The 16789-nt window shown below is 41.9% G+C and overlaps 1 protein-coding gene across 4 annotated transcripts in view; it reads right to left on the bottom strand.

Moving 5' to 3' along the window:
• The window catches only part of Itsn1 (intersectin 1), a 184597-nt gene that overhangs the window by 128884 nt on the left and 38924 nt on the right, over positions 1–16789 (bottom strand). For all 4 annotated transcript variants that reach the window (XM_051150253.1, XM_051150250.1, XM_051150252.1 and 1 more), the window contains 2 exons: positions 2409–2468; positions 101–193 (listed from right to left, as the gene is read on the bottom strand). In XM_051150253.1, the coding sequence (XP_051006210.1) occupies positions 101–193; positions 2409–2436 (121 nt within the window). In that variant the 5' untranslated portion in view covers positions 2437–2468. The remainder of the gene's footprint in view (positions 1–100; positions 194–2408; positions 2469–16789) is intronic.

The following is a 16789-nucleotide window of genomic DNA, read 5'->3' as shown; positions in this document are numbered from 1 at the left end:
GCCAGAATGGCTTAGATGTCCCGCCAGTCACACATGCCACTTCCACTCTGCATAACGGATCCTGCTGCTCACTAAGAATGCGCAGGGGGTGAGCACATACCAGTAATGAATCCAGATATCGGCTTCAGACTGTGGAACTGCTGGTCATGCTTGGCTCTTTCCTCCACAGTTATGGCCCAGATATCCAGGCTACCTGCAGTCCAAATACAAGACAGACAATTGTTTACCAAGGAAAAGCACATGGTGTCCACAGGACTTTAGAGTGCTGTTGGTGTGCTATAACCACAGTCCTTGGAAGATGTGTTTAAAGTTTAAACTTTAAGAACAAAGCAATTTTAAAAACAGCACAAATACTTTCTAGAAACTGTAACTCTACAGTTAAAATTATATGAGCCCGGTGTGGTGGCGCACACCTTTAGTCCCAGCACTCGGGAGGCAGAGACAGGTGGATCGCTGTGAGTTCAAGGCCAGCCTGGTCTATGAAGTGAGTCCAGGACAGCCAAGGATACAGAGAAACCTTGTCTTGAAAAACCAAAACCAAACAAATATATATATATATATATATATGATTCATTTATTATATGAAAAGTAGGAGACTAAGTTTACTAAAACCTAAAACTCTAATTTCATATACCTAAAATGTCACTGGTAAAAATTACAAAAATCCATGACAAGCATTTTTTTTTTTTTTTAAATTGATGGTGGTGGTGGCAATGATGGTCGTGGTGGTAACAGTGATGGTGGTGATAGCAGTAGTAATGGTGATGGTGGTGGTAGTGGCGGTGATGATGATAATGGTGATGGTAGTGGTGGTGATGGTCGTGTGATTCTACGAAAATATTCAAATATCTAGTAATGGTTGTACAACTTTGCAAATGTGGGGATGACCACCACATGGTGCAGTTACAACTAGTCAGCTGTATGTCTGAATTGTGCCTTACTAGAGTTTCTTTTAAAAATGAATATTCTGATAAAACTAATTCCCAAAGGATATAGGAAACTATGTATGTGTATATGCATGTATGTATGTATGTATGCATGTATGTATGTAAATATTTTAGTCCCTGGTCTTCTAAAAAAATAATCCACTAAAGTAATTCTAGATGATGGACGAAAAATTTTGTGAAAGCCAACCTTGTCCCAAAGGTGGGAACATACAATGCCCATGTTTCACACAGTGTGCTTATGCCTGTAACAGTCTAACTAACACGCTCCTCTCTGCAGGGTAGGGTGCAACAGTGATGGGTGGGCTTCATTCAGATGCTGGGACAGTATTTACTGAGCACATTCTCTGTGCTAAGCAGTGTGCCATATGACTGGGAAAAGTGCCTCACATAAATCTGCAGCTCTACAAAGGTAAAGGGACTTTTAGTGCACTGTTGAGCCTCATACTTACAAACAAAATGAAAGCAAAAATTAACAAATAAATATTATATAGTTAATTAAGAAGGCAAACCAAAAAACATAAAAGCAAGTAATAGAAAATAACTGAAGATTTGAAAAAGTCTGCAGGTGTGTCTGGAATCCCAGAGACATTCCCGGTGTGCTCCCAGGAAGACATGTGGTGCCTTCTTAGTCTCTCTACAATTGAAAAGAAATCTGTTTATATTCCTGTGGGTTTGCAATCCTGGGGGCAGTCAAACACTCAAACCTCCTGCTTGTCCTCAGCCCTGCCATGACCAGCTGTTAGCATGTTACTAGAATCTGGGCTGACGGATAAGGCAGTGACAGAGTGCTTGCCTAGCACACATGACAAGGCACACATGGAGAACATGCCAGAGAAACATGTTACCCACACTGATGAGTTTCAAACAGACAAAGCAAAAATGCCATGCTTCAAATTCAGGATTTGAAAGAGTGCAATGTGATTCATGCAGATCAACAAATAAACTGTGCAAGCAGCATGCTGAGGCAGGCAGAGTCTAAGAGCAAGGATGGATTTCAATTTGAACAAAAGTAATAAAAAGCTCCATAGAGCCTAAAGTGGCTATAGAGTAAATTTTATAGCTAGAATGTGTGCATGAATTTTAGAGGTTTGGTAATGGTGTTATTGTTTAGCTTTCATCATTTAGTAAATAAATAAGCACACTAAAATCTTCGGTGACGAAGGGCTAAGATGTCTTAGAGTTACTCCAAACAACCCAATGAAACAAAATTGAATCCCTAGCCACCAGAACATCTTAGGGTAAACCATGAGGGTTGACCACTGTATTTCTTGTCTTCATGTTGGGTTGTTTATGTAACAATGAAGACTGAACACAGGATGTTATGCATGTGAGGCAAGGGTTCTACCCCTAAGCTACACCCCAGCCCAATTCAACTCTATTAGTTTATCTGAAATTTCCCATCATTGTAAAGTCTTAAATCCGGCCCCAACTAAGAACAAGAAAGAAAATTCCAAAACTTACCACCAAAAGGTGTCGGAAACTGAGCCATGGTTCTGTTACGTTTACCTTGCTAATTGACGCCTGTAATTAAAATGCAAGAAATGTTTAGGAAACACAAGTTTGTGTATAAACAAGCTAATGTGTTCTCTTTAATCCTAACATCAACACTAGAGCCATAGTACAGCCCTACAACTGAAAGTTACATTGAAAAGATCTTTTTAATTCCCTGGATAGATTGTTAGGGCCAGAAGCAGTGATGGATGCTGGTGGGCTGTCAACAAGAAGCCTTTGTATGGCTAGCTAGGACAACCTATGTAATCACCAGTGTTGTGTCTGATACTTTAACATGTCTTCTTAACTGTCTCTATATAACACTCATCTACTTGAGGATTTTTATAGTTCCTTTTCATTGAGCCCTTAATATAAGGTGTACATTGTACAAAGGTGGTGCACAGCTCATCTCTTTTAGTAGCATGCACAGCCCTATGCAATAGGTACTTCTAATTTCACCCTACATTACAGAGAAGAAAAGGAAGAGGAGGAGGAAAAGGAGGAGGAGAGGAAGATGAATAAAATAATAGGAAGAAGATGAAGGAGGAGGAGAAGAAGAAAAAGAAAAGAGGGCAGTCATTAGAGCAGGACAGCAAATACCATAGCCTGGGTACCACTGAGAACAACAGCGAATTGCTCCATAAAGACTGAGCAGCAAACAGACAGTAAAGCTCTTGCCACCCAACAGTGCAAGTCTGACCACCTGAGTTCAATCCTGGTAACCTACAGAAAGATGAAGGAGAGAAACCACTTCACCAAGTTCCTCTGACCTCCAAACTCACTGTGTTACACACACACACACACACACACACACACACACACACACACACACTAATAAAGGACGATTATTTTAAAAACACATTAAGAGAGACATGCTGGACCTGCTGTCTCAGCACTTGGAAGGTGGGGGCAAGAGTTACACAGTAAGTTTAAAGCCAGACTGAAACTACATGAAGTTCTTCTCAAAACAAAATCACCAGAAACATTTAAATATTACACATTCAGTAATGTCTGCCCAGAATATCAAGCCAAGGTTCCAAAATTTCCCATCAGGCATTACTGTTCATGAGCAGCCATCAAGAAGCAAAGACCTCTCCCCAAATACAAACTATAGACTTGATAGCTATTTTCTTTCTTGTCTGTGGTGGGTTTGAATTTAGAAGTGGATTTAGTCTCCAGTTGGCGGTGCTGATGGGGAGTTGGGTGTGGCCATACTGGCAGATACACAAGCAGAGTTTACAGGATTTCATAGTTTAAAGATTCTCACAATTTCCACCTTGCTCCCTCTGCTTGGTTTGCCAAGTTTGCCAGCACATAAACGCTCAGCTTCCTGCTGCAACCCTCATGCCTGCACTCTGCTCACTCCCTGCCCCAGCCACCATTCCATCATGACTAAGCCAAATAGTCTTTCTTTTGTAAACAGCCTGGTCATGGAGTTTTTTTTTATCAGAACAAGAGAAAGGTAACTAAAGCACCTAATTTAATTTTGTTACAGTAAATTGCCACTGTCAAAAAGTATAAGGTATTCATTAAAGCTTTAGATAAAATTAGCCAGATGTGGTGTGTGCTTATAATAGCAGCACCTGGAAAGAGGAAGCAGGAGGGTCATGAGTTCAAGGCCAGCCAGTGCAGTCCAGCACAATGAAGACACTCTCTCAACAGCTTAACAACAACAAAAAAATTGAAGTAAGAAATTTGGGCTATAAAATACAATGTTCTCTTGCCTCAGTATACCCCAAATTCCGTGTTTGTGAAGTTTCTTCCAGGTTTAAGCTTCAGGAAGGTCTTTCCTGTTCTCCTATCTATTCCTAGTATTTTGTGTTTTTTAGTGTTTAATGGACATTGGACTTCTGACTTATGTCCATTTTAATTTTCTTGGTTCTTGTACCATTTGGTCCATCTGGTTCCTCTCCTATCATTGGCTGCCTGGCTACTGTGAGTACATCTGCGGTGACCCCCGGATTCTCCTTACATTAACAGTGAGGCACTAAGCTGGGTGGGAGGGAGGTATGTGGAGAGGCCATCAGTTAGACTGAGCTGCCCTTTCTCAGGACACTTCCAAATATGGCATCCTCAGACCTGCTGAGTAGAGTGGGAAGGGTGCGGCACACCATCTACATGCTAGCTCAGATGGTGGTAAGGGTCCTATACAGAACATGCAGTCACAAAGTGGCCCCTTGATTTTAATTCCTCTCTCTGTGGATTTCTCCCATTCCAGCATCCTCTCTCCCAGAGGGAGACCAAAGTGGTCAGCTATCTGTGGGAGCAGGATGGTCCCAAGACCTAGACAGGTGCATTGGAAGAATTGCCATTTTGAACTGCTGCCTGTGGGAACACCTGAAGTCTCCGAACATATGGAAGCCTCTCTCATCATTCAGACAAGATGGCTGTAGCTCCTCTTTGCTCTAAGCACTAAGGCTTGTCTTCAGGCTCTCTCAGACACCATGCTCCATATCCTTAAGGTCTACAGGAATTTGTTAAGCTCTATTGCTTTCTGGTGCTACACACTGTTTCTGACTGTGACAGGAAGACACCCGTGGCCAAGGCAGGAGATTTAAGCGGAGGCCTGACCATCCAGCTGAAGTGGACATGACAGCTCCCTTAGAGGCTGCAGCTGCTGTGCTCTCCTCCCTTCAGCTCAGTCAGTATGTTTGCAAGCGCCATTTCCCAAATGCTTTTAGTGCATGCTCTCTCACCCCAACTCTCAGCCAACGCTTTTGCAATTGACAGGTCATACACTTTCTTATCCTACTTTGCAAAACTGCCCAGCTCTGAAATTTTAAAGCCAAGTGAAACAAGTACTTAACACACACTAGAGAATATGCTGTTCATTCTGAGTAAATGCAACCCTTCACTGTTCACTGTAAAATAAAGACAATTTATTAACTTCTTTGTGTCCAGACTTCACCACTTTCTTGCTGGGCCATTTATTTTGCAAATAAATATTTAGATTTGTTAGATCTGTTTCGTCTGGAAATAAAGATCTTACCTCTGTCCATGACAAAACTCCTGTAACAGAAGTACCTGCTGCATCACCCTGACTGGTACTTTACATTTCAGCAGGTGGTTTGCTGTCTCCGTGCCCTACCATACTTTAGCAGTTTCCTTGCCTCCTGTTTTACTCAAAGTGTTTTGTTTGTTTGGGTGTTCTTCAAGACAGGGTTTCTCTGTGTAGCCTTGGTTGTCCTGGAACTCACTCTGTAGAGCAGGCTGGATTTGAATTCAAACAGATGCACCTGCCTCTGCCTCTCTGACTGTTGGGATAACAGGTATGTGCCACCACCGCCAGGCTCACTTAAGGTTTTTAGTTAAGAAGTGGATGCTCGTTTTCTTAGCAGCTAATGAAGTAATCATATGTTTCCCTTTTTTCCTCTTTCTTCTGGTGTTGGGAACTGAACCTGAGCCCCATGTGCTAAGCAAATAAGCACTCACCACTGAGCTACATCTTTGCCCCAACACTGAATTATAGTGACTTGTTAGCTAATATTAAGTTATCCTAGACTTTTGTGTAATAAACAAAATTCAGACAAACATGCTTTTCTTTCGCAGCTAGGTTTAGTGTACAATAGGTGACAAATCTGGAGGAAAGGGAACTATTTACCTTCCTATACATTACAAAATTCTTAAACAGTACAAAATAAAAATGTTTGGAAATATAGATATAAAATTGAAATGTAAGTGCCTGTAATCCCAGCACTCAGGAGGCAGAGGCAGGCAGATCACTGTGAGCTCAAGGCCAGCCTGGTCTACAAAATGAGTCCAGGACAGCCAAGGCTACACAGGGAAGCCCTGTCTTGAAAAACAAAACAAACACAAAAATTGAAGTGTGAGCAGGAAAAAAAAAAATACTTTGGAGATGAGTTTGATTGGATCTTCAAGAAACAAATGTGTATCACCAAAACCATTGCAGAGAGGAAAATTGAGGTGTCCTCAATTTAAGTTATAATTAGTATACTCTCAATATTAAACTATTATATAAGAACATTAAAAAGCATACTATTATTTAAAATAAGCATACACTTATTATATAAAACATTAAGGTTCATCATATTTTTAAGTGCACAATTCTTATAAATATAATGTTATGCCTTACTTTAAATATTTCATAGCTCCTTGTGAGGGTCAAAACTAGACAGAAGTATAGAATTTTGGGGGGGTTATCCGAGATAGGGTTTCTCTGTGTACCCCTGGCTGTCCTGGACTCACTTTGTAGACCAGGCTGGCCAGGTCTGCCTGCTTCTAGTATAGAAACTATTATGGTCAAAGTGTAATTACTATCAGTTCCTGACAGAATCTAAGAATAAGTGCTGTTTACCACAGAAATGAATTTCCATCCTCCAGAGTTCTCTCCCTCAAAGCCCCAAAGAACAGCATGCAAGATAAAGCAGAAGTAGAGACAGCTAACAGAAAGACTGACCAACAGTAGAGTAAATATATACCCTAGCACTTCTCACAGCTGTTTCTACTTCCCCTGCGCTAAACATCTGTGAAGGAGTGGCCAACAACTGCAGAGTCTACCACGGCATCCAATACCTGGGAATCAAATGATGCTTTCTCTCTCTTCCACGTCCTAACTGCAGCTGGGAGCTCTTAGGGCCACTGTTCTGAACCTGGCTGTTAGGATAGAATCTATTTGATAAAAATTAAGCCACTGGAGCGTGAATGAAGGTATGGCTCCAGGCTTGCTCACTAACATAACAGTCAAACTGGCCTGCGGATGGGGCTGGAACCTCCCATACATTCCTTCTAACCCTGAGTCCTTCAAGTGACCAAGCAACTGCTCAGTTTTCCTTGGTTCCCAGGGAACCAGAGAGGAAAGCGAAGAGACAGATGACGTGACAGAGCAGCTCTTCCAGACACTGCTCCCTTCAGTTCTGCGCTACCTGGGTAAGCCATTGAGGCTGGCCTGCAGTTCACAAGCCCCACTTCAGCCTCCCCAGCAGGCTGTAAAGGGAAACCAAGCTCTCCCCATGCCGTTCTCCGTGAGCCGTGCCCAGGGTGGGCCCCAGGGCCTCTGTAGAGCCTGCAGAGTGTGGAGAAGATGAAAGAAGAAACTGGAAGTCTGTGAATTCACTGTTCTGGGCTCACCCCTGAGCTATGCGCACAAGACAGTCGCGACGCGCAGCACTGGTCTTGAAAACTAAAGGCGGACTGAGAGCCCCACTAGAGCCAGGGAGAACCTAGAGTACAAAGCTAACTCGTGCTTGGAGAAGCCACAGCCAGCACTCCACGGAGGGAGCAACGGGACCAGCATGAAACCACACATCTAGGGCAGAATGGAAACATTATTGGACGCCCTGTGATGGTAATATTGACTGTGAGTTGCTGAGATCTACAATCACTTAGGAGATTGTTTCCTGGAGGAAATGTCTAGATTGGATCAACCAAGGTGGAAAGACCCATCCTAAGCATAGGTAGGCATGTCATGGGCTAGGCTCTGGGATGAAGCAGAGAATGTGAGCTCAGCGCCAGCATTCTTCTCTTCACTTCCTCACTAAGGATGTTCAGCGAGCAGCTGCTTCACACTTTGGCTGCCATGCCTAGCTGCAAACATAGACCTGTTCTTCCATTGTTCCTTATTAGGCCTTTGGTCAATAATGAGAAAAGTGGGCAAATATAATAAACGCTCAAAAAATTACAATCAGCATATGCCAAATCCCTGATGACAAAAAATACGGAAATTATCACGTAAGTTTTTAGAGTAACTATTAGCCATTCTTTCCACAAGGCAAAAGTACACATAAGTGAGGTAAATGGGATGGGAAGATATAAGTTCTCTGTAAAGAAAGAGAAACCTAGTTTTAAAAGAATAGAAATGTCTGCATTCCAGTATAGCTAGAAATATGACCCAACACACTATAGATGACAATATCATTAAATGAAGCACTAAAAAAACTAGAAAAGGAAAAGCAATATAAATCAAAGGAAGTATAAGAAATGATAAAAATATAAGCAGAGAAATAAAACAGGCAAATTTAAAACCCGGTTCTTTAAACATACAATGGCCAAGGAGGAGGTGAACTGTCAAGAAATAAAGATCGTTCCCACCATGTGTACAAAATTAATTAAGAGAGGAAGGCTAGAAAGAACCTAACCCTGACAAGTGATGGGAGATAGTGAGCTTCTTGGAGGCTAATTAAAGCTGCTGCATGAGCAAGGAGAAACACACTAGTTGAACCCTCTCGTGTTCACCACAGAAAATACCTCATGAATAAGAATATCCCCAGAACAGAAAGCCATAGCCACTGATGGTACCACTGGTGCGTTCTAGCAAACACTGGGGGAAGGAGCAACACAAAAGCCAGGCATTCAAAAGGGAAACGTCACTTGCTATCCATCCCCTCTGTAATACAAAACCCAGACAGCACAAAATAAAATAAGGACACAGCAAGATGCAAAGTCACTCACAGAACACAATTTAAATCGTGATGGTAAGCCGGGCGTGGTGGTGCACGCCTTTAATCCCAGCACTCGGGAGGCAGAGGCAGGCGGATCGCTATGAGTTCGAGGCCAGCCTGGTCTACAAAGTGAGTCCAGGATAGCCAAGGCTACACAGAGAAACCCTGTCTCGAAAAACCAAAAAATAAAAAAGTAAAAAATAAAAAATAAAATAAATCGTGATGGTATTTAAAAAGGATGAACACTTGAAAATGAATTAATATAATGTATGTTGTTGACAGCAGAAAGTCCACATAATGATTCCCATGGATTTAGAAGAGTTTTTCACAAAAACACAACATTTAATAATGATCTTCAAAACCTCTCAGTGAAACAGAATTAGTAGAAAACTTCTTCAAAAAGAGACAGCATCTACGAAAAGGTCGGCAGGGCTAGCAAGAGGACTCAGTGGGTTAGGGTAACCTGCAGCCAAGGCCAAGGCCCCAAGTGTGATACCTGGAAACAATACAGTGGAAAAGAGAGCCAACTTTTACAAGTTGTCCTCTGACTTTGACTTACACACACACACACACACACACACACACACACACTGCACGCACACACATACACACAAATTTTAACAGAGCAAAAAAATCTAGAAAACAATAGTAAGCAAACTTAATGAGTTGTAAAGGGCAGAGGTACTAAATAAAAATTAACAAGATATTACATATTGGCATAGAATTATAAAATGAAATTAAGAGAAACAACCCCAGAAAGAGAGACAGATCAGCTGTTAAGAGCCATTTCTGCCTTTGCAGAGAAGCCAGGTCCAGTTCCCAGCACCTACATGGTGGCTCAAGGCTATCCATAACTCCAACTCCAGGGAATCTGATGTCTTCTCCTGACCTCTGTGGGCACCAGGCATGTACATGGCACACATACATACAGACAGATAAATATTTAAACACATAAAATAATCCTAAAGTGGTTTTTGGTTTTTTGTTTTGCTTTTTTAAGAAAAATAATCTTGGGGCTGGAGAATTGGCTTAGTGGTTAAAAGCACCGGCTGCTCTTCCAGAGGTCCTGAGTTCAATTCCCAGCAACTATCTGATTCCCTCTTCTGGGCATGCAGGTATACATGCAGATAGAGCACTCATATACATAAATAAATAAATAAATACTTTTTAAAAATAAATACTTTTTTAAAAAAGGAAGAAAAATAATTTTATTTTGAGTAGCACCACAAAACCTAATATTACTCAGTACAAATTACATGAAAGAAATGACGCAAGATGGACCACACCTACCACCTCAGCACTCAGGAGACTAAGCAAGGAAAATGTCAACTGTTAAGCTAGTTTGCCATATACAGGTGAGACCCTGTCTAAAAACAAAACAACATTAGTCATCTATTGAAATGAACAAAATATTGCTAAGAAAAACTCAAAAGACCTAAACAATGGAAAGATACTATGAGGTTCAATTTTGTTAGAACAACATTTCTCTTCCAACAGACCTGGACATCTGAAGCAATCTCAATCAAAATCTCAAGACGTTTAGTGGGAGCTGGCAAGCTGGCATTAGCAATTACAAAGACACAGAGGGAGCACTGAAAGCTTGAAAAGAGGACAACCAGGGGTCTGCCTATCTGGCTCCAAGGCTCACTACAAGGCAACAGAGTCAAGAACTTCGGAACTGCCACCCACAGCTCAGCAATACATGTTTGCCAAATGATTTTTACCAAAGTTGCACAGGCAAGTTAAAGGAGAAACAAAGCTTTCAAAGGAACAAGACCAGCCATGCAGGTACCTCTGAAGAATAAACAAAAGAACACTGACCCAAATGTCCTCAAACACAAAAATTAATTAAAAAATGAACAACCAACTAGATAGAAAACCACTCAAGTACTGTACAAAAGATATTTTAAAGACTGAAGGATACACTTGTGTCTTGGGGTAGTTTCTTACCATCTTACTAAGATGGTAAGTTGGCTTTCACGGATGCTAAAAAAAAAATAAATTCGTTAAAAGATAACAAAGATAAGAAGACTAAACCCAAGGCAGAGTAGACACACACTTGTACACGTCAGGTGCAGAGCCATGTCCGGCGTACACTGAGGACTCTCAGTAACTTCAACCCAACAGGTCAGCCATGAAAGAAGCACATGCATGTGCTGCTCTCTACTACAAGTCTGACTTGAAGATGTCTCACCATGCCCTGCATTGTGTTGGCAAGGGTGTGGTGGAGCTAGAGCCTCACGACTGTGACTGGGAAAACAACAGAACGTCGACAAACACGGCTGTCCTAAGCTAGGCAGCTGGTCACTGGTCCCCGGGGCAGCAGTGCTGAGGTGCTGTGACCCCTAGGGGAGAAAATAATGCACTCGCTTGGTGTGACCTGAACAAAGCTCTATGAAAAACATGTATAAAATGTCACAATAAAACCAAGTATTTCATATGATAACTAAAGGATTCTTAAAGACATCATATAAACAGGAGGTGGAATCAGGCATTTTAATCTGTGCGTGTTCGTGCACACACGTGTGCATGTGTGTGGGGTGCATGCATATGGAGGCCTGAGTACAACCTGCCTCTGCCCCTGCACTGCTGGAGTTACAAGGCCACCGCCATGACTTTTCACCTGGGTTGTGGGACAACAAACTCTTCCTGTCTGCACAGCAGCCTAGAGCTATTGTTTCAACTCTGATTTGTATCTTTTTATTGAAACATTTTAAGATTATCTTAAAAGCTGATTTGTAGTCTTACCTCATTCAAAGGACAACTCAAAGTCCTCTCCAAATCTAGATAATGGTTGCATGGTCCTGAAATAACTGAGCTAGGTTAGTTGAGGATTTACTAGCGCTAGGTTAGTTGAGGATTTACTAGCATGGCCCTTGTTACTCAAGACTTTAAGTCAATAAGGGATAGTTAATTTAAAAAAAAAAAAATGTGTGGACATGTATAAGGACAGCTAAGCATCAAAAAAGAGCTAGTGAAAAATTAAAGAACATCTAATCTGTAATTAGCCAGTTTAACCCTATTGTGGACCTGTGAGTTAATAAAAGTACTACATTGTGGGGACACAGCACAGACAGGAGCACAGTGCAACAAATGCAGGCGAGGGAGCCAGTGTGGCCTCACAGCTGTGATTATAACCTTTCGGGAATAAGAACCTAATCAACTAGAAGGTCCTGAGTCTTGGAAACCAGTCAGGATGGCACCAAGTGTGGACAGGAACACTAGTAAAAGCAATGAAAACCCTGGCACAGGCCAGGTGTGGTGGCGCACGCCTTTAATCCCAGCACTCGGGAGGCAGAGGCAGGTGGATCTCTGTGAGTTCGAGGCCAGCCTGGTCTACAAAGTGAGTCCAGCACAGTCAAGGCTACACAGAGAAACCCTGTCTGGAAAAACGAAAAGGAAGAAAGAAAGAAAGAAAGGAAGGAAGGAAGGAAAAGAAAGAAAAGAAAATCTTGGCACAGAATGGAGGGGGAAAAAAGAAACCCAAAGGCATATAAAGTGTCTGAGCATACCACAGAGGAAACAGAGAGGTAATACACAATCATTAGAACACTGACTTATAAATCAAGAGCCTTTACTTCGGTCACTTCCTGGACGGGAGGTGGGGGCGGTCTGGGGGGTGTGAGGGGGTGGGAGGCACTTTCTGAAAGTATAAGCATTTGTTATATGGAAGCTAGATGCCCTGATTAAAAAAATAATTCTTCTGAGCTGGTCTCGGTGGTGCACACCTATAATCCCAGCACCCAGGTAGGCAGAGGTAGGTAGATCTCCGAGTTCAAGGACAGCCAGGGCTATTACACTGAAAAACTCTGTTTCAAACAACAACAAGCCAGGCGGATCGCTGTGAGTTCGAGGCCAGCCTGGTCTACAAAGCGAGTCCAGGATGGCCAAGGCTACACAGAGAAACCCTGTCTCAAAAAACCAAAAATAAAAAATAAAAATAAAAATAACCCCCCCCAAACAAAACAAAACAAACAACAACAATAAAAAAAATTCTTCTGACATTTCTAGCTCCCTAGCATGTCCATAGCAAAACTGTCCACAGTTCCTGTCTGTCCATGAGAGGTGGCAGAGGATCATAGCAGTGAACTCAGTACACTGAGGAGAACGGAGAAGCCCATCTCACCGGCCTCAGGCAGCCCTATAGAAGCCTGGGTGTGCGCCTGCCTCTGTGCTGCCTTCTCCCAAGGATGGAAGCGTTCTAAAGCTGCGAACGTGCTGCTGGGCTTCACATCTGTGAATGGAAAGCACGGCTAGGAACAGAGACCTTCACATGCCAGGCCAGCTACATATCTAGCCTGGTCTTGGATATTTTGAGTGAGGCAAACAAAACAGAAAACAAACAAACTAAATACTTGGCAACAAAGAGCTGAGTAAATAGTGCTTTCCAAAGTTTGGATAATGTTAAAGTTATTGAACTAGAATATGTTTGAGAAGTCTACAATCTTCTCATTTCAGGATATGGAAGAAGGGCTAATTACTGAAAGTTAAAAGAATAGACACTGATCTATGAGTTCTGGTATTTATACTAAAGTCCCAAATGTTGGTAATACTTCTTATAAAATACCATTTGTAATGATAAAAACATATTGAAATAGATTTTACCACTTGATTTGCAATGTCTGGCTGTCAAATACAGATGAATATAAAATATTAAATAACTTAAAAATTTTAAATATACAATTAGGGATTTGGTTTCTAGCACATAAATTCTAAATTTAACAGCTTAATGTAGGCAAATTTTAATCAGAAGTAAAAATTCTATTCAAAATTATTGGCACAATTATAACCTTTAAACCTTACTTACATCAAATAATTCTAAATAGTTTTTAAAACAAATGTTATTTTGATAATCTTACAGCCTTCCTGAAAGTTGGAAACTTTTTAGTTTTGTTGAAAATTAGAAAAGACTTTCAAAAAATAAGATACAATAGAATAATACAAACATACTTGAAAAGAATCAATAGTTATGGAGCTCATATAATCAGCACACTTCTAATATGCCGAAAGAGGGCTAATTTTGGCTTAATGATCTAAAGACTAAAGTAGATTGTGAACATATAAAAAGCTTTCTTTCACTCAACCACTGACAGCAATTCCCTCAAAGAAATCGCATAATTATATGTTCCTTATAAATAATCCTTATAAAATAATCCTCTTAACATACACAAGGAGCTTGTCACCACTATTGGAAGCAAAGGTCACCAACGGAGAGGTGGAGGGTGGCTGGTTCAGTGTAAGGAGGCCACTGATCCACTGCTGGACTCACACTAAAGGACCAGCAGTGCTGGAAACCCAAACCAGGGGCTTGCAGGCTGGACAACCTAGCCAAGTGCTCAGCTATGTCTCCAGTTCTTGGTATTTTCAGACAGAGCCTCCCTGTGTAGCTCAGGCTGTCCTCAAACTGGCAATCCTCTACCTCAGCCTCCCACAGGGATGTGCCACCACAAGCCAGAGGCTAGGGGATTTTTTTTTTAAATAAGAAACCAATTATAAAGTGGCTTATGTCTATATGTTCCCTCCTGCTAACCCCAAGTTTACAGTAGCCCAGCAATACTGACAACTAAGTGGACGTCCCCTAAAAGAGGTAGGCTGGCTGGCTAGAAGAACGAAGGATCACAGCTACCTCTCTAATCCCGTATCTAAAGAACACTTCATAGGCCAGCAAAATGGCTCAGCAGGAAAAGATAACAAAATTATTCATGGCATACAAGAGGCCCTGGGTTTGATCTCTACAGAGAGAGACAGAGATACAGATAAACAGAGTAGATAACATTGTGAAAAACAGTTAGAGTTTAAAATCAAATGACCTACAAAATAGTTTTGAAATCAAAATAAATTTTGCATTAATGAATCACTGAGGGAAAACAGAAAAGAATACCATATTTTTCAGACCATAGGATGCACTTTCTCCCCGCCCCCAAAAGTGGGAGGGGGAGAAATTAGGGTGCAAATTATGGTCCGATTGCTGCTTTTACTGTTTTTCTTATTTTACTGCTCTAGAAACTGAGTTCGTCTCATGGTCAGGTGAGTGTTATGGTCTGAAAAATACAGTATGTTTTAACCCCTAAAAGGTAGCTTCAGGGACAATAACAACCTGCTAGGCAAGAATGTGCCTGATAATGTAATGGTGGCATGACTATTATGGGCTAACCAACTGCACCCAGTTAGTTCTTCAAGAGAGTATATATGCCTGACACTGTTAAACCTGGGTCAAAATCCATGACTAAAAAAGACTTAGACCCTGGGAGGAGGAACTTGAGATAGCTGCTTAGCTGAACTGACATAGCATCAAACCACTCCTTAAATAAAGTTTACACCCATGAAGGCCACTCCCAAGCCTTAAACAGAATGCCTCTCCTTGCAATGAATGAAGGTAAATGAAAGAACATAGCCACAAAATTCTGAGGGTAAAGGATGATTGAGGGCTGAAACCTAGACAAGGCATTGACACACCCCCTGAAGGCTCAGAGAGCACGGAGGAGCGGGGACAGACGAACCCAAGAGTCGCAATATAAGAGGCAGAGACAGGGAGAGTGGCTGTGATGTGCCGTCTAAGCAAGCCATGGCCGCGGCAGCCATGAGCTCACTCATAGCAGCAGTGGATACCAGCACAGAAGTCAGGCCTCCTAACAGTCAGCTAGGCAACGGAAGGGACTCAGAGGACCCTACCTGATGTATTAGCAAACAACAGATTCTGGGACAGGGTGAGGGATAGTATCCAGGTGTAATGTAATCTCAGGCTCTGATGGCTTGTTCCAAATTAAAGGTCACATAGACAGGCCTAGTTAAATGCAATGGGACAATAAACAAAACCAAAACTAGTAAATAGGAAAAAGATATTTGTAGTGAGGACAGCAGTGGGGAAACAGGAGGGGAAGAGAGGGACCCAGAAAACATAGTGCACATGTATGAAACTGTAAAGAACAAAGTCTTGAAAGAAAAGCCCTAATCTTCTGTTAAAAGTCTGCAATGAGCAGAAACAAATAGTCACTGTACCCTGCACAGTAAGTGAGACACATACAAATTCAAGTCTGTGATGGCATTTGAGCAGATGGGCAAAGAGCAGAATGTCACCCCAAAGATTACACATACAGGCAGAAGGTACACAAAGCTCTTTAGAAACACAGAGAAAAGATCCTGAAAGTCAGACACTAAGCAGACAAAGGAGCTGACAAGTCCCAAACGTACAGCCGCCTGATGAATGCCATATTGTCACGTGGCTTCTGTATGTGCAGCATCGGTACACACAGCAGACTACAAATGGAGTCTCAATTAATTAAAGAAGTGAGAGCAAGGAGACTTACAGGCATTGTGTCTGGAAAACCAGTGAATACTGACGTCCCCTCCTAAAAGGGAGCATGCATTTCACCCAGAAATGCATGCATGTCAGGGGGTGGGGGAGGAAGCCTATGGGAGGCAGGAAGGACCAGCATCCAGCAATCACTGTCAGGCCCAGCTGTCATGTCACCTGGCAACACTCACTGGCATCTTTCTCCCAGAGTACCTCCCACTAAGAAGTGCTGGGGAATCTTGTCCTAAAACACTTCCATAAGCAGATCTTAACTTTAGTTCTTCTAAATTACCCTTATTCTAATATTTGAGAAAGAGAATTCACTAGGGAACAGAACACAGCTGTAACAGAAAGGTGACAAATGAGGGACAGTAAAAAAGAGACAGGAGCTTCTGCTTAAGAGAAGAATGACTGATAGTGCCCTTTGGAACTTTATTATCACTTCTGAATCGTCTACTACTGTGAAGTAACTCCAAAATGCACTATCTACACGTTGCCTGGGTTTTGTTTTTGAAAAATTAGACCAGCAACCAAGCCTAGAGTTTTGGCTTAGCCACAGAGGCTGGGAGACCAGTGACTGGGAGGCTTAGCCTCCCCTGACTCCAAGAAGACCTCCACCAGATTATGTCAAGAAAACAGTGTGCCAGCTGCAGCGTGGA

Source organism: Acomys russatus, chromosome 8, assembly GCF_903995435.1.
Source record: "Acomys russatus chromosome 8, mAcoRus1.1, whole genome shotgun sequence".
NCBI classification, from domain to species: domain Eukaryota; kingdom Metazoa; phylum Chordata; class Mammalia; order Rodentia; family Muridae; genus Acomys; species Acomys russatus.
This window is presented reverse-complemented; position numbering and strand designations above follow the sequence as displayed.